The 27,890-nt window shown below is 51.7% G+C and overlaps 5 protein-coding genes across 12 annotated transcripts in view; 3 read left to right on the top strand and 2 right to left on the bottom strand.

Annotated features, from left to right (window-relative positions):
• RGP1 (RGP1 homolog, RAB6A GEF complex partner 1) overlaps positions 1-19,920 on the bottom strand; it is a 48,946-nt gene extending 29,026 nt beyond the window's left edge. The window contains exons 1-9 of one of the 5 annotated variants that reach the window (XR_001895737.3): positions 8,520-8,637; positions 8,024-8,158; positions 7,516-7,652; positions 7,154-7,237; positions 6,906-7,055; positions 6,483-6,629; positions 6,143-6,270; positions 5,757-5,946; positions 719-5,226 (exon numbers count right to left, since the gene is read on the bottom strand). Coding sequence is in view for 4 of the 5 variants with exons in the window: in XM_009188521.4 (XP_009186785.1) it covers positions 5,003-5,226; positions 5,757-5,946; positions 6,143-6,270; positions 6,483-6,629; positions 6,906-7,055; positions 7,154-7,237; positions 7,516-7,652; positions 8,024-8,139 (1,176 nt within the window). In the remaining variant the exon portion in view is untranslated. Of the gene's footprint in view, positions 1-11; positions 5,227-5,756; positions 5,947-6,142; positions 6,271-6,482; positions 6,630-6,905; positions 7,117-7,153; positions 7,238-7,515; positions 7,653-8,023; positions 8,159-8,519; positions 8,638-19,850 lie in introns of those variants that run through there. The other 4 variants (XM_009188521.4, XM_021927398.2, XM_021927399.2 and 1 more) reach the window with 4 other exon arrangements.
• Positions 3,753-4,887, top strand: MSMP (microseminoprotein, prostate associated). The gene is made up of 3 exons (XM_003911533.5): positions 3,753-3,882; positions 4,114-4,222; positions 4,597-4,887. Exons 1-3 carry the CDS (start codon positions 3,753-3,755, stop codon positions 4,775-4,777), a joined length of 420 nt encoding a protein of 139 aa, XP_003911582.1. The 3' UTR covers positions 4,778-4,887.
• On the top strand, positions 8,640-21,345 carry GBA2 (glucosylceramidase beta 2). Of its 2 annotated transcripts, none has more exons than XM_021927395.2 (17): positions 8,640-9,554; positions 13,199-13,290; positions 13,493-13,608; positions 16,329-16,547; positions 17,182-17,416; positions 17,596-17,698; positions 17,862-18,015; positions 18,093-18,218; positions 18,416-18,588; positions 18,797-18,901; positions 19,108-19,215; positions 19,314-19,465; positions 19,586-19,692; positions 19,844-19,986; positions 20,065-20,180; positions 20,276-20,467; positions 20,766-21,044. In XM_021927395.2, exons 2-17 carry the CDS (start codon positions 13,288-13,290, stop codon positions 21,042-21,044), a joined length of 2,331 nt encoding a protein of 776 aa, XP_021783087.2. In that variant the 5' UTR covers positions 8,640-9,554; positions 13,199-13,287. The 2 variants fall into 2 exon arrangements, with proteins under 2 accessions (XP_021783087.2, XP_003911574.2); XM_003911525.5 differs by having other exon boundaries at positions 8,670-9,554; positions 17,177-17,416; positions 20,766-21,345.
• CREB3 (cAMP responsive element binding protein 3) lies at positions 21,214-25,863 on the bottom strand. The gene is made up of 9 exons (XM_003911529.3): positions 25,297-25,863; positions 25,053-25,203; positions 24,914-24,981; positions 24,710-24,799; positions 22,977-23,083; positions 22,818-22,886; positions 22,084-22,168; positions 21,902-21,986; positions 21,214-21,820 (listed from the first exon to the last, which is right to left on the bottom strand). Exons 1-9 carry the CDS (start codon positions 25,423-25,425, stop codon positions 21,486-21,488), a joined length of 1,119 nt encoding a protein of 372 aa, XP_003911578.2. The 5' UTR covers positions 25,426-25,863; the 3' UTR covers positions 21,214-21,485.
• Positions 25,828-27,890, top strand: part of TLN1 (talin 1) — a 35,020-nt gene continuing 32,957 nt past the window's right edge. For 2 of the 3 annotated variants that reach the window (XR_004178058.1, XM_031654845.1), the window contains exon 1: positions 26,020-26,131. The gene's annotated coding sequence lies outside the window, so the exon portion shown is untranslated. Of the gene's footprint in view, positions 26,132-27,890 lie in introns of all 3 variants that reach the window. The other variant, XM_003911524.5, reaches the window with a different exon arrangement.

The following is a 27,890-nucleotide window of genomic DNA, read 5'->3' as shown; positions in this document are numbered from 1 at the left end:
TTTTACTTTTAAAAAATCCAAAATTACCTAAATCGTTTGACAAATAGAGTCACACAATTTTAAATGACTATAAAAATGTGCAGATCAGTGCCAAATTTTTTGGCAAAGGCTGAATGGCAGACAGTAATCCAAGACGCAGACAACCTTGCTTTTAAACCATCCGTTACACGAGACCAGCAGGCTCCCTTCTACCTATGAGACCAAATAATCCCAAAATGTACCCAAATAATCATAACTCCCCCTACCCCCTAAAACCTACCCTTCACTGTCTACGCCAGCCTCTGGACAGACCTGATGCCTGGGGTTTAGCCATTTCCACCTTCCCACCTGATGTTGGTCTCCCTCCTCCCTCCTCAGGTCCCTCAGTTCTCCCAGGCCTAACTTGGCGTGTTTCCTTCCTGTGTCACCCCAATCAACCCGGCTCCCCTGCCCTTTCTGGGCCTCGCCATCTGCCGGTTTCCCCTTTCCTCCTCGGGGGCTCCTCCTTGCCCTGGGGTCTGCTCTCGGTCCGCCAAGTTCTCCCAAGGGATCCCTCCCCACCTGCCTCCATTCAGTCAGACTGTGTTCAGTGTCCGTTTCGCGCCCGTAGCGACATCAGGACAGAAGCCCACTAAGTGACCCTCTGCTCCCAGAAACCCTCCTGGCTCCTCCAGACCCTCCGGGGCTCTGGCCCGCAGCTCCCCTCTCCCTCCGGCGGCGGGGGTCGGCGGTGACTCACCGGAGGGCCGCCGGGGTTGGGGGTGGGGCCGGAATACTCTCACTTCCTCGCCGCGCACCTGCCCCGAGGCTGGAGCGCCGCCCGGCCGGGCCTCCGGCGGATGTTTTCCTTGTCCCCATGCGTGCGGTGCGCGCCAGCCGCCCCCTCCGGGCCCTGCGCGCCAGCCACCGAGCCCCGGGGACCCAGCGGGCCTGGTCCTCAACGACTCACCCCCTCCCCATCAGGCACGCATGCGGGCTCGACCCACACCTCTGCGCCGCCCCCCAACTTCTGGGAGAGGACTCCTGGCTCAGCCCAGCCTCTAGCTTTCCAGAAGCCCCTGTATGCCTACCTCATCTTCGTTACAGGCGATGAACCCTCACTTCTGTCCCCGTTTCCGCACACGCACCAATCCCCACTGGGGCTCCCTTCCCCTTCAGCATCACCCCCACCTTCATGCGCCCCAGCTACCCACTGACGTCCGCCCCCTATTGGGCTGGCTCTAGCTTGCAGAAGATGGCCCACAGTCCAGCCTCCTTCCAAGGTGTCCACTGGACCCCCTCTCTGGGAAAGGCAGCAGAGCTACTGGCCACTGACAAGACCTTTGGGTCCTCGTGCTAGACAGGCCTTCGAATCCACCTGCTCCCGCCCAGAGAGCAGGCCCAGGCCGTGCCTCCCACACTGCAGCCGACCTCACAGCACCCTGCTGTGCAACTGTGAGTTTTTTCTTGGCACTCCTCTGAAACGGAAAGGGCATCAGTCCTGACTAGGGCGAACGTGAGGTCCATTCTGCATCTCCATCCACCTTAGCTGTCTCCTTGGAAGAGGACAGGAAGGCAGTATGAGGTGCACTGACACAGTCATTTCTGAACAATGAAGAGATGACAGGTAGGGCGGCCCCCCTTGAAAAGTCAGCCGGAAGTTGTATCTGATGCACTAGGTGGCAGGGAGTGAGTCTTGGAGTAAACGGGACTGAAAACTTAGACAAATCAAATAAACGCCAAAGAAATTGTCCTTATGGGGAATACGTGGAACATGGGTCTTTGAAGTATGGAAAATGAAAGAAATCCAGTTTGACCAGGGCCTTTAGTGCCAAAGAGATGGCTAGCAGGAGAGTGGTGAGAAAGGAGAACTGGAGAGTTCACATGAGCGGAGATGGGAAGAAATGGATCCGAATCCCAGTGAGAAAAAGCAGGAGACTTAAAAGGACACCTTGTCCCACGGTAGAGGTAAGGGTGCAGATCTGGGGGAAGAAGGCTTATTGGGAACAGTTTTTCAAACTAGACATTCAGAAGTCAATACAAGGGCCAAAACCAAAATGCTCCTGGAGGTACCTGTTTTTGAAAGAGGTGGGAAAGGTGACATGGAGCAGGGGTCTCCATCCCCCAGGTCACAGACCAGTACCAGTCTGTGGCCTGTTAGGAAGCGGGAGCACAAAGCAGGACATGGTCCACGGACGAGTGAGCATTACCGCCTGAGCTCCTCCTCCTGGCAGATCAGCAGGGGCATTAGATTCTCAGAGAAGTGCAAACCCCACTGTGAACTCCACATGCAAGGGATCTAGGCTGCACGCTCCTTATGAGAATCTAATGCCTGATGATCTGAGGTGGAACAGTTTCACCCCAAAATCATCCCCTCGCTGCTATCCCCCTCTATCCACTGCTGGAAAAATTGTTTTCCACAAAACCGGTCCCTGGTACCAAAAAGGATGGGGACTGCTAACATGGAGCATGAGTGTGAAAGGGGCAGAGGTCTATGCCAGGAGACAGCCATCCCCAACAGAAGCCCTCAGCTATGCACAAACTGCTTAATGTCATTCAAAGAAAAGGATGTCACCCATTTTGCCTCTGAGCTTTAACCCCAATCACAGCAACTGCTATTTCCTGATGCTTACGTACCAGAGATGGTGATAAGAGCACTGCATGCATTATCTCATTTAATCCTCATAACAGCCCGATGAGTTGGCATTACTATCCCCAATTTATAGATGAGGAAACAGGCTCAGAGAGGTGAAGTAATCTGACCAGGTTACATAGCTAAGTAGAGTCAGGATCTGAATCCAAGAAGATTGTCTCTGCAGCCTATGCTCTCAATCATGCATCCTGGGCTCCTCCAGAACCTGTGGGAAACTCAGAGGATGCCAAATGATAAATTCCTAAAAACCACACTTATTACATATGGGAGGAAAGAGAGGACACCTCTGTGAACCTGGAGTGATTCATCCTATCAGGGCACATAGCGATGCTCCTTTTTGAAAGGGGGAAAGAACCATCCCCAGAGGTGGGGTGATCCCACATCTGCTGTATGTTTGAGGGTGATAAGCAATGGACAGTTCACCTCTGGAATGCCTGAGGAAAAGGGACCCTCCCCACCATCTCTGAGGGGCAGCCCTATTTCTTGGATACATTAGGGAAACCCTGCCCCAGGATCTGAGAGAAACACAGTCTCCATTCCAGGTGCCTGCTCACTCTCCTGGAGCCTCTGGCCGTCGCACCCTATTGCAGCTCCTGGGTTTGGCTGGGGCACAGGATTAACCATCCCCAGGAAATGCCTCCCTCCGGTCCAGGCAGGGATCCCAGCGTACACACCCCTGGTGGTGGCAGTGGGGGAGAAAGGGGGAAGGTGGAATGCTTCCTTCTCTTCAGGTCAGGGAAGAGATCTGGGGACCACCTGGGGGCCCTCACCCCTCCTGCCTCCTTGCTGGGGAAGTGCCCAGTCCAGTGCCCGCTCCATGGCCACCTCCCTCCCTCTAGCTGTGCCGGGGCATGAATCAGCTCTCACAGCTTGTTAAAGCTAGACCTCTTGTTTTCATGCCCTCACCTCAGGAAACAGAGTTACAGCTTTTCCAGCTCTACTCAGCAGGGGGCCAGGGTCCTCACTTTATAAACATCCCCAGCCTGTGAGAGCAGAGGGCAGGGAGATAGTGTGAGACAGGAGCCCAGGGGAGAAAGAAAGAAACTAAGACTCAAGGAGCAACGCAAAGCAAAGTCAAGGAGTCAAGACCAGAGTAGCTGAGCAGAGGCCAAGAAGGGTCCGAGAGGGCTGTGCAGCAGTAATGGCCCTGAGGATGCTCTGGGCTGGACAGGCCAAGGGGATCCTAGGAGGCTGGGGGATCGTCTGCTTGGTGATGTCTCTACTCCTCCAGCACCCAGGAGTCTACAGCAAGTGCTACTTCCAAGCTCAAGGTAAAGTGGGGTGAGGCATTAGGAATGAAGGAGCAGCAGAGAGGGCACAGGGAGGACGGGGCCTTAGAGATGATCCCATGTCAAAATACCCAGGCTCCCTTCAGCTGTGAAAGAGGAAAGACAAACTAAATACGGATATAGTATGTACTTACCGTCTCCACCCCAGACCTGAAGAGACTCTGCCTCTCATCAGCACTCCTACACCCACTAACATATTCCGTTCTTCCCTAGCCCCCTGTCACTATGAGGGGAAATATTTCTCCCTGGGTGAGTCTTGGCTCCGCAAGGACTGTTTCCATTGCACCTGTCTGCATCCTGTTGGTGTGGGCTGCTGTGACACGTGAGTGACCAAAGATAGCCAGAGAGAATGACTCTGATGTGAATGACTGAGGGATGACCAGGGAGGGACTAGATTGCTGTGATGTAAGAATGAACAGAAGAGCAGTACAAGATGGGCCGAACATGAAGGGCCCAACGCTAGTGTGAAAGATAAGGCCTCAGGCTATAAATCAGGGGAGGTTGGGGTGTACCTGGAGAGAAAATACTCCTGTTATAAAACAAAAAGGCCCACATATGGTAGGTGAGAGCTTAGGAGGACCAAGGGGCCACTGAAAGGGGCTCTAGTGGGGAAAGCTGTGAGAGAGGGAACATATGGGCAGGGATAAAGGCAGCCTTTCACTGTGCTGATTCCTTCCCCCATCCTTGGTTTCCCAGGTCCCAGCATCCCATCGACTTTCCAGCTGGGTGTGAGGTACGTCAGGAGGCAGGAACCTGCCAGTTCTCCTTGGTGCAAAAATCTGACCCTCGGCTGCCCTGCAAAGGGGGAGGGCCTGACCCAGAATGGGGCTCAGCCAACACCCCTGTTCCTGGGGCTCCTGCTCCCCACTCCAGCTAAACTCAACTGATCACCCATCTGCTGACTGCTCACTGCTGCTGCCACTTCCAGGGAAACCACTAGCAGCTGCCAATGTATTCTGAATAAATAAATTAATGCTATAGCTGAAAGCCTGACTCTCACTGTCCACGACATTGGACCCCAGGTGGAAAAAGTGGGTCCCACTAGAGTCCAGGTGCTGAGTTCTCAGTATTCGCAAGGAACTAGCGCCAGGGTGGGCCAGTTTCAGATGGTTATGGTGCTGGTGCTAGGGCCTGGGGCAGCATATGAGGCCAGGGTGGGGCTGGTAGGCAGCACCTTGATGGGGAGGTCCCAGCTGAAGGTGTCTACAGGTACTTGCTCAGGACCTGTCCACGTGGTAGGTTCGGGCTGTTCCACAGGGGGTAGGAGTACCAATCCTGGTTCTCGGGACGTTACAAATTCAAAATGCAATCTCCACTTCAAGGACACTACGGAAGAAAAAGATTAAGGTACAAGCATTAGAAGCCAGCGGGAGTAAAGGCCAATGATAGGATATAGTTAGTGAATGAGAAAAAAAACAATCTGTATTCAGGAAGACAGGCAAAAGTCACAGAGCAGGGAGCTGTGATTAAGGGTTTTTCTGAAGCAATTGGGTAGTCCCATAGATGTCAGCTGAAGATAGCAGAATGAAAAGAATACCTAACATAGCAGAATAGAATACCTAACAACCCAAGAGTGAGGCAGTGAAGTCTAGGTAGTGTGAAGTAATCAAAAATCAGTGTATCACAAGCTCCCAGTAGGTAGGCATGGGGAAGTTCTATCAAGCTGTTAGGAGTTTAGGGGTCAGTGCATCTAAGAAACGGGAAGCGGCTGAAGGTCTGAGAAACTGTTCAAGGTCAGAGGCTAGATGTGGGTATGTCTGGGAGTGTGTATAAGGAATCAGGATCCATTACACCCCCCCTTAGCACAGCATTTTACTGTCCCCCTCTCCCTTCTCCAGTAACAGTGAGGGTCTCACCAATGGCTGTACAGAAGCCTGGGGTGGAGCTGAGAGGGATTGGGAGGGAGAAGCTGGTTCTGGTTGTATGCAGGCAGGATTCCTGGTGCCGGGCGTGAGTCACATGTGACACAGAGGGGACACCCCCTGCCCCACGTCGCCGCTGGTACTCAGGCTGTACACGCTCCTCGGTCTGTAAGCTGACTGAAAACTGGGAGCAAGAGATCTGTGCTAACAGGAAGTGCTGTCTGTAGGTGAGAGGACAGCCCAACCTCAAGCTGTTTTACAAAGGGACCCTGGATGACCCCACTATCCCCTTCTACATGCCACCCCTCTTTCTACAGGCCTTCCACCCTAGCCCTTCAACTCCAGCACCCAGCGGATAAGAAGCTCTGCTCCCTTCTTACCTGCAAACAAGCTACAGTTCCTTCCCCTAAGTTTAAGGTCCCCACCACGTCCTCGCCAAGTCTGTACACAGATTTGAAGATGCCAAACGTCCCAACTTTCCCTCGGCCATCACTGATATTGTATAGATCTGGGGAGAATAGGACACTATAAGCCTGGAGTCTACACACTGGGGAACGTCTAGGACTGGGCACAACAGGCCAAAAGGTGGGGCTTTTCTTTATAATTGGAGGTGTGAGGTATCAGTGGATCCACAGAAGTGTGTGGTGGTTAGGAGACTGTCTGAGATGGGAATACAATGAGGGGAAGGATGGGGTAGGACAATTCTGAAAGAATTCTCACGGAGGCTGCGGCAGGATGTGGCAGCCATTAGGCGCTCCCCAGCCAGCTCAGCTAGCCATGAATCCTTCTTCCCACCTTCATCCTCCTCCAAGAATGGACTGGATGGGGCTACAGCCTCATCCTGGGGAAACCGGACATCCTGAAGGCCTAGAGAAAGAATAAGTGGAGAGGTAACGCTGACAGGGAACAGAGATGACAGTAGAGGTTAGGGTTTCAGATTCCAACGTGAGACGGCTGAAGGTAAGGGGCGCCAGGGCTGAGGTGTACATCTCTATCTCCAGAACCCTCCCTTCCTTCCCAACTCCCGAGCACCATCACTGAGACCAGGAACTTTCCCTGCAGCCCCTCTTGCAAGTCCTGTAAGACAATTTCTGCTTTGACATGGTCCTTTCCCAGCCCTTCCCTCCAGGAGCCCTTGCTTACCAGTCAGCACAAGAACCCTCAGAGGGACTCTGAGTAACGTGATGGGGGAGTTGACACGCTGGCAGCCAATGGTCAGTTTGTAGACGTACTTGACTGACTGACCCCGAAAGGAGGGTGGTCCCTCTATGGGCAGCACTTCACTGTAGGAGTCTGGTTGGGAAGTAGTTGTCAGGGCAGCCAGAGGCACCAGAGGAGTTCTCCCTCCAGGAGGCTTAGAAGGCAATTCAGGGATGGGGACAATCACTCACATGATTTGGACTCTCCAGGATCTAGCCTCAGGTCACAGAATAGAATTTTTGGTGGAGTAGAAAGGATACACTGACCCCTCTCACCTGAAAAAGGTAAGAATGACTAATTTAATGACCCATTGTCCAGTACTGAACAAGACTAGCATGGCAAGTGGAGACAGTGAAAAGCTGCCAGGCCCTCTTTCCCTGCTGTGAAATGAGAATAGTCTTCTACCCCTAAAGAAATAGTCATGCTCCCCAACATTCCCAGCACAACAGGGACTATAAGAACAAGAACAATTAACAACTTCACCCATGGGTGACAATGCCTCCACACACACCCCCCACACCCCACCTCTCCCAGGCAAATGCCCCTCTCTAACCTCGGTGTGGCAGAAAGACAGTCTGGCTGTCCGGCTGGACATCTGGCTGACTAGAGTCAGGGGGAGGCAGTGCTACTCGACTCTCACTGGCATGGAACTGGCAGTGGATTTGAGCACTGGCCCAGGCCAGGGCCTCACTGTGGGAAGAGGAAAAGGAGGTATTCGAGGTAGTTCCCGACCTCACAAATGCTTTTCCAAGCTCCCTATCGCACTGTCTTAACCAACAAGGTTAGATGACTGTCCTAGTGATCAGGAAATCCAGAACTCCAAAGAGAAACCATAAAATAAAGAGTAGCAAACTGTGGGTAAAACGGGGAAAGGGGGAGGGGAAGGAAAGCGCACAGCTATGTCATCCACATCTTCTGTTAAAGAGCCCTCTCCTACAATGAGAGCACAATAAGCAAAAGGAGGTAGTGTCGCTACAGGACAACCTGAGCTCTGCCTCAGCCCCAGAGATAATCTGGCTTCTTCCCAGAAGGGCCACCACCTTCAGTGCCAGCATCCCCACCTGGATGCAGAAGTGGCCGTGGGGGGAAGGGGGTTGGTGACGGTCACTACACACTCCAGCGCCTCCCCAGCCAAAAATACAGGACCCCGGCTCAGCTCTGCTACCACTTCAATCATGGCAGCTCCGGAATCAGATCTAGAAGGAAACAAGGTGGGGCGGAGGTCAGCACCGTGACAGGGAGGAGCGTTGCGGTGAGCACCTAGGGCTGAGGACAGGGGTGGTCAGCACCGTGGTGCCCGAGGGAGCGCCTGGATATAGGAAGGGTAAGCGGGTGGCAGGGAGGCGGCTGAAGACTCAGTACTGCCCGGGGGAGGACGTCGCTCTGGGCCCTGGACCCCGCCCCTGTGCGCCGGGTTCTTCTCCCTGGGCACCCCCGCGGAGTTGCCAAACTGGCCTCCGCTCCTCCTTTCCTCAAAGTTCCACGTCCCAGCCCAAGATCACGGCCGCCCGTCACCTCGCATAGTCGACACTAGGGATTAGGACCCCCAGGCCTCACCTGCCCGCCCCTCTGGGTCCCGGTTAGGTGCGCGGCAGCGGCGGCGGCGGCGTCGTCGGCGGCAGCGTCCGCTGGGCGGTAGAGGCGGGACTTCCCTTCGGTCCTCCACCCTCCGCGGAGTCCCTTCCGGCCGGAAGCGCCCGGCCGGCCAGACCGGAAAGGGCTCGGGTTGTCCCGGCGCCCAGGGTCACCTTCCCACGGGCTGGCACCTGGGCGCGGGCGCTGCCCCGGAGCCGGCCTGCGGGACCTGGCGCCCAATCCTGGGGGACCCGGTGCCGTGGCCCAGGGGCCGGGCCGAGGTCCCGGGGGCGGTGCCTTGCGGGCCCGTCCTGGGGCGGTGCCTGGTGGGCTGGCCCCGCGGCTCCTCCCCTCTCTGCGGGCCCAGTCGCCCTTTGGCCGGGCGAGCTAATCATCGCGGCTCAATGACGACGAGGCCCGACCCTTCCCGTCCAGGACCTACAGAGACAACCGAAGGAGAGCCCAAGGCGGCTTCATTGCTGTCGCCGCCGCCACTGAAGCAAGAGCTCCCCGGCTCCACTGAAACACCAGCTCATCTAAGCTTTCCCCAACGCCCGGTCCTCCGGGACGATACCTAACAACCACCGGCGCCCACATCTGGAATAGGCTGGCGAGATACTTAGTATCCGAGGGCTCGGAACTTGGGGCCATCGAGGTCATGGGGACCCAGGATCCAGGAAACATGGGAACTGGCGTCCCAGCCTCGGAGCAGATAAGCTGTGCCAAAGAGGATCCACAGGTTTATTGCCCTGAAGAGACTGTAGGCACCAAGGATGTGCAGGTTACAGACTGCAAGAGTCCCGAAGACAACCGACCCCAAAAAGAGACGGGCTGCTGCAATCCGGAGGACTCTGGGCAGCTGATGGCTTCCTATGAGGGTAAAGCTGTGGGCTACCAGGTGCCTCCCTTTGGCTGGCGCATCTGTCTGGCTCATGAGTTTACAGAGAAGAGGAAACCCTTTCAAGCTAACAATGTCTCCCTAAGGAACATGATAAAGCATATAGGCATGGGCTTGAGGTGAGTAGACCCCATTGCCTAGAATGCCTTTGGCTTCACTTTGTTCCAGCTCAAAACTAGCAGAGGTGGGAAAGGGCAAGAAAGCAGTTGGGCTTCTTGTCCCAGTGAAGCGGCCCCTATCCCTGGCATATTTTAGGCCTATGGTTTTGGACCATGAGACCAGGTCACATCTCTTTGCAACACCATTCCCTCCCAGTGTTTTGTCTTTTCAGAAGGAAACAGTAGGAACATTTGGTCATGCAGTCAGCCTTTCCCATTCAGGCTCCTTCTCACATACTGGTTTCCAATGACTTCCCTTTGGGATTAGCTATACTTTGTGGCAAGGTAGGAAAGGATAATCTGGCTGCTGTGATACTAACACAATATTGTTTTATTTGGGGGTGGGGAGTCTCAACCCCTTACTTCCTGCAAGCAGCTGGGGCATTCTCTGTACCTCTTTAGGCACATTGTTAGAGTCCCAACACTACTGCTTCTTTCCTCAAGCTTTAGCTCCAGGGAGTAGGTAAGAGCCTCCCTGCCCTCAACTCTGAAGTGATGAAAAGGTGCTGTCATTCTATTCTGGGAGAGAGAGCTCTTGATATTAAGTCATTTATCAGAGAGGCACTGCCATAGATGTAGAACCCGTCTAGATCCCCACTGAGTTCAAAGACTAGTGATGAGGAGCCAGACCCACTAACAGGAACAGGTGGATGTGAGGACAGAAAGCATCACCCTGAGGTCATCCTGACTCAGTCTACACAATAAACACAGAACTGTGGAGGGAGGCATAAAGCTTGGGAAATCCTGCCCTGACAGCTTCTAGAGTAGGAGACCCTTCATTTCCCCAGTAAGTGCTGTGGGGCTGTGGTGGAGAGGTCAGTTATCTAACCCCAGCCCTGGGGAGTGGGAAGGGCCTGATGCTGCCTGCACATCTGGCTTTGCTGGTGCCTGTGAGTGGCCTGCAGCAGAGAAGAATCATCCCTCCAGGCTGCTTCTGAAATCAATTCAGTCCAAGTTTGACCCCAAAAGCTTTTGGGTCAAAATAGGATCTAGTGTACAGAGAGAAGTACACTGAGTTGCATGTGGTGGGAACAATGAGATCAAGAAAAGATGGGCATCCTAGCCTCTTAGCCCTTAAATATGAACTGAGTCATAGAGGCCTGAAGCTGTGCTCAACCCCCTGGACCCTGGCTCCCCATTCCAGGATAGAGTGGGGGGGACTGATACAAGGTTTTTGGAATAGGATGAGTTCCTGTGAGGAGAAAGCACAGGTGAGACAAGAATTCTAAGTGATAACTCTTGAGTTGAGGTTGAAATTGTGGAGAAGGCCAAATAGGTCAGGAATGGCCAGCTACCATATTAAGGGAGTGAGAGAGCTCCTAAGACAGAGCTGAACTGGGGACACTCTGACCAGGAGCTCCAGCAAGACAGAGTTCTCTGGGCCTTACCTCGGTAAGAATTCAATTTCAATTGTTCTCCCTTCCAGCCAGAGTCCACTCATTCAATAAATATTTATTGAGTGCTTCTTCCCTGCCAGATAGTCCTTTGTTCTGCCTATCCTCATAGATTGCAGTTACTCTCCCTGGTTGCCCTAATCCTCGGCCGCACCCTCCCTCTACCAGTCCTTTCTGGCCTCTAGTTTCAAAGTCCAATTTTCTCTAAGCTGGCAGAGAGGATTCTCTGCCTTCTTGTCATCCCATCCTTTGTCTTCCTTCCCTCTTCTTTCCACCCCTAGAATGTGCTGTCCCTTTTTTTTTTTTTTTTTTTTTTTGAGACAGTCTTGCTTTTGTCACCCAGGCTGGAGTGCAATGGTGCGATCTCAGCTCACTGCAACCTCTGTCTCCTGGGTTCAAGCTATTCTCCTGCCTCAGCCTCCCAAGTAGCTGGGATTGCAGGTGCCCACCACCATATCCGGCTAATTTTTTTGTATTTTTAGTAGAGACGGGGTTTCATCATGTTGGCCAGGCTGGTCTTGAACTCCTGACCTCAGGTAATCCGCCCACCTCGGCCTCCCAAAGTGCTGGGATTACAGGTGTGAGCCACTGCACCTGGCCGCTGTCCCTATTCTTTAATCACATTTCTCCTCCTCTGCTCCAGTCTGTCTGTTATCTCTCTTGTGCCCCATCATTTGTATGTTCATTAATTTGTAAATTTGGCAAATATGCATTGACTGCAGACCATATGTCCTGCCCAGTGCTTGGACCTGAGGGTAATATTCAACTAGTCTTTGTCATTGTCCCTTTCCCCAAGGAACTTAAAAATATGTCAGCCTCACATGAGGAACACTGAAATAACAAGGCAATGTCTGATTAGGAATTGAGATAGCAGTTTGTATATATGAGTAATAATCATACCTGTACTTTATGGCTTTCTTATCTATTATGTCATTTGATCTTTCAACCATTTTATTAGGTAGCTAGAGCAGGTGGTATCCTCATTTTGTAGATGAAGAAACTGGGACTTAGGGGTTACTTACCCAATTATTTGGCTAGAAGTGGTGTGACTGAACAGTAGGCATAATGTGGTTAGGTAGGGAGGACAGTGGAAATGGGAAAGAGCCTGGCAAGGCAGGGGCTACTTGGTGAGGACCCATCTGGAATGAGAATTTGTAGGAAATAAGATTAGAAGATAGGCTGGGACAGATGTCAGAGCCTTGAAAACAGAATCATTTGCCTATTGAAAACAGCCTCAATCATTTGCCTCTTGGATACAGGGCTGTAGCAAGCCCAGGAAAATGTTGGGATTTTTTGAAGGCTTTACCGAGAGCAAAATCAGAAAGCTTCACGGTTTAAATGCTGAATTTAAAAAAAAAAAAAAAAAAAAAAGACTTGAGAGGAAATGCCCAGAAATAAATATAAACACTGATTGTCTGTGGGTGAGATGGTTTTTTTCCCCCTTTCACCTTTCACAATTAGAAAGAAAAATGATCATTTTAAAAAGAAGAAAGGCCACAAGCGGTAGCTCACGCCTCTAATCCCAGCCCTTTGGGAGACCGAGGCAGGCAGATCACCTGAGGTCAGGAGTTCAAGACCAGCCTGGCTAACATGGTGAAACCCCATCTCTACTAAAAATACAAAAAAAAAAATGTGCCAGGCATGGTAGTGGACGCCTGTAATCCCAGCTACTTGGGAGGCTGAGGCAGGAGAATTGCTTGAACACAGGAGGCGGAGTTTGCAGTGAGCCAAGACTGCGCGTCACTGCACTCTAGCTTGGACAACAAAGAATGAAACTATCTCAAAAAAAATAAATAAATAATAAAAATAAAAATAAGAAAGTTATCCCCAGCAGTCTATGCCTGTTTTGGAGGTAGGGGATTGGGGGTGGAGGCTGTAGGCCAGGAAACCATAAACGGTCCTTTCAGCACCTCAGACAGAAGCTCCTAATGTTGGAAGTAAAGCAGTGGTGGTGGCACTAGAGAGATAAGGAGAGATCAGAAAGCCCCTTCTGAGGAGAAAAAAGGAGAGAAACAAAGCCACTCCTACACTTTAGCTGGGGTGACTGGGAAGATGAAGGGACCTTGAACTGTATAGAAATCAAGAGGAAGAGAGATTTGAAAGCAGATGTCCTTGGGACATTTAATGGGAGGTCACAGAGACAGGCAGGTGACAGCCTGTGAACAACTGCCCACCTGCCCCCTTCCACTCACATTGCCTCTTGCTCCTCAGGTACCTGCAGTGGTGGTACCGGAAGACCCAGGTGGAAAAGAAGACACCTTTCATCGACATGATCAATTCTGTACCCCTAAGACAGATTTATGGTGAGCCTCACCCCATCTGTGCTCTGCTCAGAAAAGGCCCAGCCTCCAGGTCTACCACAGTTAGGCAGAGGCTTCCAGTTTATGCAAATTGCACTGTTCCATTCCCTAGGTTTTCAGAAGAACCAGGCTTTATAGTCTAGAAAGTTAGAAATATGCTTATTTTCCTCTCCCAATACCCCACTAACCATCCTGATTTCTCTAGGTTGTCCCTTGGGTGGCATCGGGGGAGGCACTATTACCCGTGGCTGGAGAGGCCAGTTCTGTCGTTGGCAGCTTAACCCTGGAATGTATCAGCACCGGACAGTCATCGCTGACCAAGTAAGAGCCAGGAGGTGGAGAGGCCAGGACAGTACCTCCCCAGGCCAAGAAGGAAGGACCTCTTGGCTAGTGTAGGAGGTAGCAGTTAGATGTGAATATGATTCAATCCAATAAGTACTCTCAGGATGCTTCCTGTGTGCCCAGCCCTGTGCTAGGATATACTGTAGGAATACGACACACACAGAGCACACATTCCTTGAAAGAGTAAACAGACTTGGCATTTCTCTAGCAAATGCCTCCTGTCTACCTCACTGGCCCAACCCAACTAGCTGAGGCAGCCCCCAACCACAAAGAATGCAGAGAATTCCCAAATCACTTAACCTGGCTAAAAGAACATTTGGTAGGACTGGAAGGGAGAAGAAAACCCAAAGTCTATAAACTCATGGGAAAAAAAGACATGTAGTACAAAGTTTCTCACCCTGATTGAGGAACCTTCACCAAAGTTCAGCTCCTCTGCTGATCACTTCCCTGGAGGTCTCTCTGGCTTAGGGTCTAAAAAGCTCCTTCTCTCCCGGGCTTAGATCTCTAGCCTTCTTCCCTCTTCTGAAGCTTCACTTTTTTCCTTTTGCTCCTGCATCACATCTGGGCCTTAAATTGCCAGAAGTATGTGGCCTGCCTTTCACCATATCTCTCTAGTTGACCACCCCTTTAGAGTTGTCTAGGAAGTTCCTCTTTCCTGGCTCCAGCATTCAGCTTCATCTTCAAAGGAAAAATGACTAGCAAATCTTTGGTCCAATTAATGACAATGCCCTTCCTGGTTCAGGTTTACCAGCCCTGCCCATGTTCCAAGATCCCTCTCTGCCTCATCCCTTAGGTATCCTGAGGGGAATGGCTTCTAGAATTGTGACTCTACAATTAAAGTAATTATTGCATGCTTAACATGTGCTAGACACTGTTCTAGGCTCTTTGTATACTGTTTAATATTAAAAACAATCCTACAAGGGAAGTACCACTATTATGCTCATTTTGCAGATGAGGACACTAAGATCCAGAGAGGTTTAGTAACATGTGCAAGGTCACAAGGTTGGTAAATGGAAGGGTTGGGATTCAGAACCATTTCTTTTTTTTTTTTTTGAGACGGAGTCTCGCTCTGCCGCCCAGGCTGGAGTGCAGTGGCCGGATCTCTGCTCACTGCAAGCTCCGCCTCCCGGGTTCACGCCATTCTCCTGCCTCAGCCTTCCGAGTAGCTGGGACTACAGGCGCCCGCCACCGCGCCCGGCTAGTTTTTTGTATTTTTTAGTAGAGACGGGGTTTCACCATGTTAGCCAGGATGGTCTCGATCTCCTGACCTCGTGATCCGCCCGTCTCGGCCTCCCAAAGTGCTGGGATTACAGGCTTGAGCCACCGCGCCCGGCCTAGAACCATTTCTTTCTGTGGTGAAGAGCTTGCGGTCTTAACCATTATGTACCATTCCAACAAAATGAAAAAGTATTTTATATAGTTGTCCCTCAGTATCCATTGGGGGTTGGGCCCAGGACGCACTATCCGAGGATGCTCAGTCTTTGATTTGAAGTGGCATACAGTATTTGCAAATAACCATTGCACATCCTCCTATATACTTTAAATCATCTGTAGATTACTTATAATACCTCATACATTGTTACATAAACCCTTGTCATACCGTACAAGAAATAAAGTGTGTGCATATTCGGTACAGATGCAACTTTTTTTCCGCATATTTTAGATTTGGTTGGTTGAATCCACTGATGCGGAACTCACAGATATGGAGAGCCGACTGTATACAATAAAAATATTTGGCATAGTTTGAACCAGGGAAAGGGATATTAATCCCTCATAGCTCCTACCCTCCAAGAGCTAAAACTTTTTTTGAGAAAACAAGACTTAGGGGAAATGGAGACAGAGACCACATCAGTGCTAAAAGAAGAGGGGTGGATAGTATACTGTGGAAAAAGGGACGGCGCTGCAGATTTCACTCATTCCCTCCACATACACACCAACTCTGAAGAATGGTGCATCAGTGAATTAGAAAATGTAACTACCCTCAGAAGAACCCATAGAGCAGTCAGGGACACAGAATGGTCAGTCAATACATTATAAGATAATACACCAAATGCTAGAATAGAGCGGGAGGGGGGCACATATAATGACTCACTGCTGGAGGAAGGAGAGGAAGAGGAAGAGATGGCTTTTGACCTAGGCTTTGCAGGATGAGAGGTTTCACCAGATAGCGAATAAGTATGAGCACAGGCATGGAGGAGGGAATGTAGTGTGCTCAAGGAACAGTGAGTATTTTTATATGAGCAGAATATAGGTGCTTGAAGAGGTGATGAGTCTGATGGGCAGGGAGAGGCCAGCTCAAGAAGGGCCTTGAAAGCCAGGCAAGAGTTGAGACTTTAGCCTGAGGGCCATGGGGAGTCACTGAAACATTCTAACCAAGGACGACATATCTAGATTTGCCTGTGAGAAAGATCACTCTGCTACCCAGATGAAAAGGGCCACAGAAAAAGCAGGAGATTGTTTGGGCTTAAATGAGGTGCTAACACCACCATAGTGGAGAAGGGAGAGAAAGCTTGGGAGATAGATGGACGAGGAGGTAGCAGGACTTGGTGATTCACTGAGCCTGGGGGATGACTTGAAGCTGATGGTGCAGTGGTAACAGCTGCAGGCTCTGAAAGGGGAGGAGCTGATTTGAGAAGAGGGAAGACTTAGTTTGTGGTGCCTGTGGCTTACCCCGTTCCAGCTTATCTGCCCTCTTTAAGTTCACAGTGTGCCTACGCCGGGAAGGGCAGACTGTGTACCAGCAAGTCCTGTCCCTGGAGCGCCCAAGTGTCCTCCGCAGCTGGAACTGGGGCCTGTGTGGGTACTTTGCTTTCTACCACGCCCTCTATCCCCGAGCCTGGACTGTCTATCAGCTTCCTGGCCAGAATGTCACCCTCACCTGCCGTCAGATCACACCCATCTTGCCCCATGACTACCAGGTGAGGCCCCCACGTCTGTATTTTCCATTGCCCTCCCTTCCCCAGGACCTTGCCTCTGCTAGAAACTGCATGGCCTGCCAGGCTCCACGGTGGCTCACGCCTGTAATCTCAACACTTTGGGAGGCCGAGGCAGGCGGATCACGAGGTCAGGAGATGGAAATCATCCTGGCTAATACATGAAACCCTGTCTCTACTAAAAATACAAAAAAAATTAGCGGGGCATTGTGGCAGGCGCCTGTAATCCCAGCTACTCGGGAGGCTGAGGCAGGAGAATGGCGTGAACCCAGGAGGTGGAGCTTGCAGTGAGCCAAGATCATGCCACTGCACTCCAGCCTGGGTGACAGAGCAAGACTCCGTCTCAAAAAAAAAAGGAAAATAAACTGCATGACCTGTGAAAGGGAGATTGAAGCCATCACACTGGCTTCCCAGAACCACCGCCCAATTGGTTCTGGTCTTCTATGTCCCGATAGGCAGCTTGCCTGGGAATACAGGGAGATGCAAGTGGACAAAAGAAGAGTATACTGAGGAGTATTTGAGTCAGGTCCTGTGTGCACCCAGGACTGATCCTAGGAGAGTGGGGTCAGGAGGGGCTCTACTGGGACCGTCTGAGTCTAATGTTCTGCCCCCAGGACAGCAGCCTGCCTGTAGGAGTCTTTGTGTGGGATGTGGAAAATGAAGGGGATGAAGCTCTAGATGTGTCCATCATGTTCTCCATGCGGAACGGACTGGGGGGTGGAGACGATGCCCCAGGGGGTTTGTGGAATGAGCCCTTCTGTCTGGAGCATGGCGGGGAAACTGTCCAGGGGCTGCTGCTGCATCATCCAACCCTTCCAAACCCCTACACAATGGCTGTGGCTGCACGAGTCACGGTAAGGAAAGAGCCTGCCCTATACCTTAGCCCCTGAACCCTATCTCCACCCCACCATGGTCTCTTCATCCACCCTCATCATACTCCCGTAAGCCCCTAGGTCTGGGTAAGAGGAGCTGGGGAGCTAGCCGGGACCCAGTGTACTCGTGCCTGCCCTCACAGTCCCTGGCCCCTTCACAGGCAGATACCACGGTAACCCACATCACAGCCTTTGACCCTGACAGCACGGGGCAGCAGGTGTGGCAAGATCTACTTCAGGATGGACAGCTGGACTCTCCCGCTGGTGATGGGGGGTCTGACTGGGAGATGGTGGGAAGAGAGGTTGTCCCTGTCTTGGGACCAAGGGTGGGAGGCCTGGCAATAAGTAGGCCTTGTTTCCCTGTTAGGGATCCCTATCCCTGGGGTTGCAGGGGCTCCTGTCCTGAATTCTCTTGTGCTTCTCTCAGGCCAAAGCACCCCTACGCAGAAAGGAGTAGGCATTGCTGGAGCTGTGTGTGTTTCCAGCAAGTTGCGACCTCGAGGCCAGTGCCGCCTGGAGTTTTCACTGGCCTGGGACATGCCCAGGATCCTGTTTGGAGCTAAAGGCCAAGTCCACTACAGGTGAGGGGAGCAAGAAAGTGTAAGGATCCAAAGCTCTGACCTGGGGCTTGTGTTCATCCTTCCCCTTCCCACCCCAGGCGGTATACAAGGTTCTTTGGCCAGGATGGAGATGCAGCACCTGCCCTCAGCCACTATGCACTGTGCCAATACGCAGAGTGGGAAGAGAGGATCTCAGCTTGGCAGAGCCCGGTATTGGATGACAGGTACCAGTGGGGCCCATCTCTTGCCTTTCTCCTAGGCACTCACTCCGAATGGGACTCCTCGATTTACTCTCCACCCACCAAAGTCAGTAGACTTGCACTGGGATTAATTTGATGCTCCTACTCTGCTGAACCCCCAAATCCTTTCCATCTTGGGAGGTGCATGTTCCTTAAACCATTTCCTCCTCCTCACTTCCCAGATCACTGCCTGCCTGGTACAAATCTGCACTGTTCAATGAACTATACTTCCTGGCTGATGGAGGCACAGTATGGCTGGAAGTTCGTGAGGACTCCCTACCAGAGGAGCTGGGCAGAAACATGTGTCACCTCTGCCCCACCCTACGGGACTACGGTCGATTTGGCTACCTTGAGGGTACAGGATGCTGGTGGGCTGGGATATGGCAGGCCGTGCCTAAGCCAGGATGATGGATTTGCCTACCCCAGGATATTGGTTAGGGTGAGGGGGTGATGGATGTGGACTAGTGACAGTGCCCCACTTCCAAATCTAGAGGACAAGCTACAGAGGGGTTTGAAGGGGAAGCAGGAATTCTGGCAACAGTGTTTCTCATTCATTCCTCCAGGCCAGGAGTACCGCATGTACAACACATATGATGTCCACTTTTATGCCTCCTTTGCCCTCATCATGCTATGGCCCAAACTTGAGCTCAGCCTACAGTATGACATGGGTGAGGATCTCTTTTGTGCCTCTTCTGCCCTCTTGGCTCCCCATACCCCTGAACTTCTGTGGTCCCTCAGATTGTCTCTTCTTTCCCTTCCCTTTATACATATCTGCATGCTGCTTACTGGTTCCCCACTGCGGTCACACACATAGCTCTGTGCCCCTCCTCAAGCATGCCCATTCCCTGCCTCCCTTCTGTGTCTGCTCCCGCAGCTCTGGCCACTCTCAGGGAGGACCTGACACGGCGACGGTACCTGATGAGTGGGGTGATGGCACCTGTGAAAAGGAGGAACGTCATCCCCCATGATATTGGGGACCCAGGTAAAAGTCCACCCCAAGGTCAGCTTCCCTCCCTCAACTTTTGTACCCTCTACCCTACCCACCAATGCAAATGACCCAGGTCCCCGCCTCTCCCACAGATGATGAACCATGGCTCCGGGTCAATGCATATTTGATCCACGATACTGCTGACTGGAAGGACCTGAACCTGAAGTTTGTGCTGCAGGTTTATCGGGACTATTACCTGACGGGTGATCAAAACTTCCTGAAGGACATGTGGCCTGTGTGTCTAGTAAGGGATGCACATGCAGTGACCAGTGTGCCAGGGGTATGGCTGGTGTCTGGGAAGAGCCTAGCTGGTTGTTGCCTTTCCTCGGTACCTAGGTCTTCAGCATCTTGGTCCCCTCTCTAGGCTGTGATGGAGTCTGAAATGAAGTTTGACAAGGATCATGATGGACTCATTGAAAATGGAGGCTACGCAGACCAGACCTATGATGGATGGGTGACCACAGGCCCCAGGTTAGTGGGTAGGGGTTTCCAGGAGGCCTGAGGTGGGAAACTGGGCACCAAGGGATTGTAGGGCTCAAGAAAAAATGACTCATTGTCTGTTACACTGCATGGGAGTAGCTGGAGCTGCCAGTCTGACCCCCAAACCCATGTCCCTGATCAGTGCTTACTGTGGAGGGCTGTGGCTGGCAGCTGTGGCTGTGATGGTCCAGATGGCTGCTCTGTGTGGGGCACAGGACATTCAGGATAAGTTTTCTTCCATCCTCCACCGGGGCCAAGAAGCCTATGAGAGACTGCTGTGGAATGGTGAGTTTGGAGAGCCTAAGTAGTCTTAAAGCAGCTGAAGGGACACCAGGAGCCTTATTTTCTCTTCCTCGACTCCAGGCCGCTATTACAACTATGACAGCAGCTCTCAGCCTCAGTCTCGTAGTGTTATGTCTGACCAGTGTGCTGGACAGTGGTTCCTGAAGGCCTGTGGCCTAGGAGAAGGAGAGACTGAGGTGAGACTAGGAGGAGGAGCCAGAGAGAAAACTGGGTTTTCCCTGAAGGTGGGAAGTAAGTATATGAGACTATGTTCCTGCCATTGCCCCTCCAGGTGTTTCCTACCCCACATGTGGTCCGTGCTCTCCAAACTATCTTTGAGCTGAACGTCCAGGCCTTTGCAGGAGGGGCCATGGGGGCTGTGAATGGGATGCAGCCCCATGGTGTCCCTGATAAATCCAGTGTGCAGTCTGATGAAGTCTGGGTGGGTGTGGTCTACGGATTGGCAGCTACCATGATCCAAGAGGTAATGCACTCCCTTTCCCATCTCTCTACCATCTGTATCCTGGCCCAGAAAACTTCCTCAGCCACCAAATTTCTTCAAGGCATAACCCAATGCCATCTTATCCATCTATAAAGCCTCCCGCTTTTCCCTGGTATGCATTCTAGCTCCTGCCTTCAGGCTTGCCTGTGGGTCACAGTTACCTCCTCTATTTGCTTCCCGCTCCTTGAAGGCAAAGACTATACTGCCTCCATCTATCCAGTGGAAATGGCTATTCAGAGGGTGCCAAGTTAGTATGTATGACTGTCATCTCTCCCAACAGGGCCTGACTTGGGAGGGCTTCCAGACAGCTGAAGGCTGCTACCGTACCGTGTGGGAGCGCCTGGGTCTGGCCTTCCAGACCCCAGAGGCATACTGCCAGCAGCGGGTGTTCCGCTCACTGGCCTACATGCGGCCACTGAGCATCTGGGCCATGCAGCTAGCCCTGCAACAGCAGCAGCACAAAAAGGCCTCCAGGCCAAAAGTCGAACAGGGCACAGGACTAAGGACAGGGCCTATGTTTGAACCAAAGGAAGCCATGGCAAACGTGAGCCCAGAGTGAACCATCTGAACTGTGGGAGGAAAGTGCTAACAGCCCAGCCTCCAGCCTGGCCTTTCCTCCTTCCCCTCTGAACCTCCTGCAACCCTGAGCCATCAGGACAATCATACCCCTTCCCTTCTCCCCACCCAGTTGTGCCAGTAAATGGGGGTTGAGGGTGACCTAGGCAGCATTAGAATCACTTATTTATTTCTTTCCTCACCCGTTCCCTCACTGCATGAAATGTTCAGGGAGGTCAGTTGATTTCCCCAGGTACATTCATGGGGTGAGACACATGGGTACAAATAAAAGACCCAGAAAGCCAGTAAGTGTGGTGTGTTTGAGCCCTCAGTCCTCCTGATAGGGCATAGGAGCTGCAGCCAGCCCTCGCCCACCCCTTTTTATTTGGACACAGATGGGGAGCCCCACAAGCTCTTGCTGAGACCCCCCCACATATCCTCATATCTAGCCTGAGTATCTGTCCTGCAAGATGACAGAGGGACTACCGGTAGGAAGCCATCCCCCCTTCCTTGTGAGATTTGCCTGCAGGGGGAGGATGGGACCTCGGCAGAGAGGCTCTGAGAAGAGGTCAGGGAATGGCCACTCCAGGGGAGGCTCTGCACTGGGAGCCTGAGGCATGTAGTACAGTAGGCAGGAAGAGTTGCCAGGGGCCTGGAGTACGTGGTCTGAGCTGTCCAGCCACTGGTGTGTGCTGTCTTTTGGCACCTCTGACTGCAGGGCAGGCAACTCCAGCTGGTAAGGGTTCTCACTGGGGAGGGCACGAAGCTGGCGGGACAACACTGAGGAGACAAAGAATCTTCAGAGGCCAACCCAGGCCTCTCCCCTTGCCCATGTCTGAGAGCTATCCTTAAGCCTCTTACCTCCATGCTCAGCTGGCAGGCTCCCCCTTGTGTCAGAGGAGTACATAGCAGGTACAAGGAGGAGGCAGAAGGAGACTAGTAGGACCTACAGCAGAGGAAAAAGGAGATGAAGAAGGGCTCTGGATTGCACAACTGTCCCCAGCAACTGAGAAAAGAATTTCTCCCCTCATCACTATCCTCACCAAGATGCAGGTGCTGCTACTGCTCGTTTTGTTTGATATCTCAATCACCATGGCCTGGAGTTTCCTCAGTTGATGTAGAAGGGACCTAGAGGAAGAGAGGGGCCAATGGTGAGCATCCCCTGGCCTAGCACCCTGAGACACAATGAAACTCCTGTTCAGGCCACCTCCTCCATCTCTGCACTGGATCCTCTCTCTTACTTTTCATTCTATTTTTGCAAACGACTTCTTCCACTCTGGAAAAAATGCCTGAAGTTCCTCATTAAAACAAACAAAAAAAGCAAAAACAAAACAAAACAAACTCTTCCAGGACTTAACCTCCTTTGCAAATATCATCAGTAGTTCCCCATTGTCTGATCAGCTATGCACATAATCCTCACCGGGCATTCTCTATGTTCTCTACCTTCTGTCCCAGCTCACATGTGTTCCAGCCCAAGAGGACTATGCTGGGCCAATCCTCTTGCCTAGGATGCTTTCTCTCTGCCTAGAATGTTTTCCCAACCCAACCCCAGAATCCTATGAAAGCCCATGAGGTCTTTCTTACCCCCTTTCTTTTTCTAGGTACTTAGCTTATTCTCAGTTACTTATAAATATATTCCCCACTACTGTGAGCGTCTTAGAATCAGAGACCTAGTGAAGGCAGCCACCCTGTTAGAAATCAAGTGTAGGGCAGGGGAAAGAGTGAGAAAACATTAAATGAGGAGCGTAGGAAGGGAATGGTTTGGAGGGATACTTACAAATTCTGTTCCTCCAGAAGCTGTACTTTGTTCTGAAGCTCCATATTCTGGGCTGTGTATTTCAAGACCCTGGGGGAAATAACAAAGATATGGGGATATGGCCTGTGTCCCCCCTTCAAAAACCTAACACTTAAAACTGAGTCCCTCTCCCTTTCATACCTGCTCTCTAAACCCCCAACATACACCTTCTTTTTCCTGCGGCTCTCTTGAGCAGATCTTTTATTTCGAATCTTCCTCCGCACACGTTTCAGAATTTGTTCCTCCATCTGAAAGGAAACAGGGAAAGGGGTATCATTAGAGGGACTCTAGAACAAGAAGTTGAAAGGCAACTGAGATCCATCTCTTTCCAATACAGAAATCCCTTCTACAGCTTCCCTGACCAATAGGCATTCACATTCTTTCTGAATGCCTCCACGGACCAGGTGTTAACCCTAACAAGCCAGACCATTTTAAACTATTAAAAAAAAAATTGGTCAGGCAATATTCAGGTGACATGGCTCATGCCTGTAATCCCAACACTTTGGGGAGCTAAGGCAGGAGGACCGCTTGAGCCCAGGAGTTTGAGACCAGCCTGAGCAACACAGTGAGACCTTGTCTCTACTAAAAATAAATTAGCCGGGTGTGGTGGCACATGCCTGTGGTCCCTGCTCCTCAGGAGGCTGAGGAAGGACAATCGCTTGAGCCTGAGAGGTCGAAGCTGTAGTGAGCCATGATCTCACCACTATTCTCCAACCTGGGCAGTAAAGCAAGAATCTGTCTTCAAACAAAAACTTCCTTATCCTGAACCAACAGCTGTCTCCTTACAATTTCTATACGTTGGACTTACCTAGTATCTCTGGGGCCAAATAGAATGAACCCTGTTTAGCTATTTTCAGGCATTTGACATTTCCTCAGAGAAAAAAAGTTCAAGAAAAAAACAGCTTAGACAAAAATTTTAACTCATCTTCTTAGGATAGACTGCATCTTCTTAGTATCTGTCAAAGATGTGCTCTAGCTAGTATAAAGGAAAGCAAGATAGTGACTTGTGGAGACAATAACTCTTGCTACAGTTTCCAAATCCCATTAACTTTCCTAGTAGCCACATCACACTGCTGACTCATCTTGTACTTTGAAGGAATTAAAATTCTTTACTTTTGGAGGCCAAGGTGGGTAGATCACTTGAGCACAGGCGTTCAAGACCAGCCTGGCAACAAGGCAAAACCCCATCTCTACTAAAAACACCAAAAAAAAATTTGCCGGGCAGGGTGGTGTGCACCTGTAGTCTCAGCTACTCAGGAGGCTGAGGTGGGAGAATCACCTAAGCCCAGAAATTCAAGGCTGCAGTGTGCCATGATCACATCACTGCACTCCAGCCTGTGCAACAGAACAAGACCTTGTCAAAAAAAAAAAAATTCCTGGAACCTTTCTATTAATGAGCACTGATTTCATCATAGTATCCCAGTACTCTGCTTGTGAAGTTGCCACTGATTGCTTAAAACTGGAAACTAAGGATTTTGCATTTATTCATGTACTGCTTAGTCGAACCGTGTTGAACTCTCTAAACAGTTCTACCATTCAGCAAGAGGTGGATTACTATGAAGCCAATGAAGTGTCAAGGCCCTTCACTTACACAATCCTTTCCAAGGCCCAATACTAATGTTGCACTGATAATTTTGAGGGTTTTTTGTTTGTTTGTTTTTTAACAGAACACCAAAATTTGTGTAAGCCCAACGAAAATGATCTGCCTTGCATCTAGCATATTGGGTACCTGCCTCAACTTCCTATTAGCAATAAATCTGCTAAGTTTCTCACCTCAATCCTTTTTTAAAGTTATTGATATAAAGTTAACAGAATTGGCCTACTTGAGACTTTTAATCCCTTTTCAGCCTTTGCTCAACTAACGAGAGTCTTACCTTAGTGAGAGGAAGTGTCTCAGGCAGAATAAGCCCCTCCTTCTCCAATAGACTCTTCTCCTCATCTGTCAGTACCAGCCTAACAATATCCTAGGGTAACCAGAAAGTGGGCGGCAGTTGCATGGGGATGTCACAGAGGAATGGGGAATCCTGCCCCCACCTGAGGAATGTGAGAGTAATCTTCCTGAAAATCAAGTCAAGTACCTGCTCTGCCAGCTCCTCCATATGCTGTGGAGTCATCTGGGTCCCCTCTTTTCTACAGCTCTCACTCTCTGCAAAAGGGAAAGTATGAATAGCCAGGCCCATGAACCTTCTCCTCCCCGCAAACTTATTTCAGACTAACCTAGATCCATAGAGACAGGTTCTCGTGGGAGGGAGTAGGTGTGGTCATGGTGGACAAGGCAGGGGTTGGAGTTGCTGAGAACGTTCAACGACGACGCTGGGGGACTCAGCAGGGAGCTCAGCAAATCATCTACCTCCCAGTCGCTCGGTACCTGCGCAGGGTTCCAGTGAACAGGCCTTGACCTATCACCATCCCCTGACCTCATGGACATCCCACGCTTTCCCCAGTCAGAACCCCAACGCACCTCAGAGAGCGGCAGCTCCCAGTCCAGTGGGGCCCTCACGGACTCATCGGGCGCCGTCCTCAAATCTCCACTTTCCTCTAGCAGGAAGCCCAGTAGGTCTTGGTCACCAGCGTCCAATTCCAGCTCCATTTGGGACAACTACGGAAAGGGTGGGCTACCGGGCCCCAACGTCCGAAGCCCAGACACGAGCCCCAGGCCAGCTGTAGGCCTCGGGCACCTATCCACTGTCCTTCTACGGCCGGGCTTCCCGGCCGGGGGCTTTCCGTAGCCCTCTCCGGACCCGCCTCCCAGGCTCAATTCTCCTCAGCCTCCAACGCAGCGAAAGTGACGCACCCCACCCCGTGGCATTGTGGGACTTGGAGTTCCCTCCAACTGAGAAGAGGCCTGGGTGCCGCGCCACGTCCCAGGGGCTATGCAAATGTAGGGGACGGCCCTGCTGCCGCCTCGCACCCCGAGGGCGGGGGTTCCGGGGCTCCGGCTCCGCCTTCTCCCCCAAGCTAGAAAAAGGAAGAGTTCTGGCCTGAAAGGGAACTCGGGCGTCGCCTTGGCGTTCTCTCCGGATTGCGCCGCACCCTCGCTTCCTGCCAGGGAGGGGCTGCCGGCCTTTGGCGGCCCCCGAGCATCGAGAACGCGGCCAGAGCAGCTTCCTGCCTGCCCCCCGCGACCATAGAGCGCTGCCCCAGGGCGCCGCCCGCGGGTGGGGGACGTTCCCAGGACGGAAGTGGCCGAGAGAGTGTCGAAGGGAGGGCGAGGCCGGAGCCCGAGGGCGACCCGAGAAGCGGCAGGGCAGCGGGCCGGCGGGCCGGCAGGCGGGGCGCAGAGCCTGGCAGCGCAGGTAGGCCAGACCGGGCCGGGCGGGGGCCTTAGGGTGGGGCCGCGGAGCCTGGCCCCGGGGGCGGGCGGGGCCCTGCCTCTCCTGCGTGTCCGGTTCGGGTCCTGTTAGTTGGAGAGGTCAGCGTCCAGCGCATCTCAACTTGGGCTCATCGTGAAGTAGGCCGTCTTGGGGGAGACAGGCCTCTCCTGGGGGCAGTCCTCTGCCTGGGATAGGCTTTGGGGAGCGTGAGGAGTCGGGTGGCAGCGGGGCGCAGGACGGGGACGGGCTTTGGTGTTAGCTGATAGCGGCCATGTGGGTAGGAAAGCTTTGGGTGAGTTGGGGATTAGGTGGGGTCCGTTTAGGAATCAAGGGTCGCTATAGGAGTTAAAAGCTGGGGTTAAAACTTAAGAGTTAGTAGTGTGAGTCAGATCCGTTTTAGGTAGGTAAGGTTTAGATTAAGGTCATTATTTTGTTTGCTGGGATGGCCATCATACGTCATAATTTGAGTTCAGGGTCGGGTTAAGGGTCAACAACAGGAATCAGGTTAGAGCCTGTTTGAGGGATTAAAGAATGTTGACATGGTCGGTATTAAGGATAAACAGTGAAAGCGTGAGTTAGGAATCAAGTTACAAATGGACTTTAGGCTTAGGGGTCAACATTTAGGGTTAACATCAGGCGATTTGGTGCTAAAGGTAAAACTTAGATCAGTATCAGGGATCAGGGATTGGATATGAGTCTCTGCTGGGAAAGGGATGAATGTCCAAGCCGGTAGTGGGAATCAGGAAACAAATTAGAGGTGGGGTTAATGTTAGGAATTTGGGGCAACTTTAGGGGTTGTAATTGAGGCTAGCGTAGTTGGCCTTGAGCAGATGAAATTTAAGAGGTTGGCAGTAGGTAAATGCCCTTCTTTTGTAGGGAAGTCCTTTATTACTGTGTAGTTACAGGGGCTTCTTTTCACCCAGAGAGATAACAAACTAACTTCAGGCTAGTGTTCTGGCTTATTGCAGGCATCTGGGATTCCAGCATCTTTATTCCATTCTCTAAGCCTAAGGCCCTTGCTGTGGCCACCACAGTTAGGGGACAGAGATTCTGGACTATGTTGTTTACATACAATATAGGTGGGAAATAGGGACCCAGGATGTACAAGGCCTAGTCACAAGTTGGAGACTGCCTGGGGAAGAAGGAGCTGTTGACTATGGGGGAAGCTGATCAAGGAATCACTGTTGCCACGGGAGAAGGGAATAACTGAATCCCCTGAAAGTTTAGCTTTGCTGTCTCCCACTTCACTTGTTCTCTAGGTATTAAGGCCTCCTCTCCAACTCTCATCCCTGACTCTGCATTTCACATCCATCCTGACTATCCCCTTACAAAATACTTCCCTTGCCTTTAACTGTCCCATGCTCATCTTATCATCCGTTCCCATCCTCAGTTCTACCTCCCTCACCAACCCTTAATCCGCACATCCTACCTGAATTTAGCCTCATCATAACCTGAGCTTTCCCATCATTTTAAATTACTCTCCTACCATTTTCACCCAGTCATGTACCTACATTCCACCTGGTCATCAGCTGAATACCCTACTCCCAGCCCCTGCTGTGTGCCACCCCCTAGATCTAAGCCTCTTTTAATTTCTTGGACCATTTGTAGATCCCCTTCCCCCACTCCCCAACAGAAAAGAGGAAACGAGACCCAAAGAGGAAACTGGGTCTTGCTGATCCCACGCCCAGCCAGGCCACTGACCACACCCCCATTTCACTCCCAGCCTGACCCTGCCACTGAC

The sequence above is a fragment of the Papio anubis genome, chromosome 13 (assembly GCF_008728515.1).
Source record: "Papio anubis isolate 15944 chromosome 13, Panubis1.0, whole genome shotgun sequence".
Classification (NCBI taxonomy): Eukaryota; Metazoa; Chordata; class Mammalia; order Primates; family Cercopithecidae; genus Papio; species Papio anubis.
The sequence above is the reverse complement of the archived record's forward strand: the minus strand, read 5'-3'. Positions and strand labels throughout refer to the sequence as shown.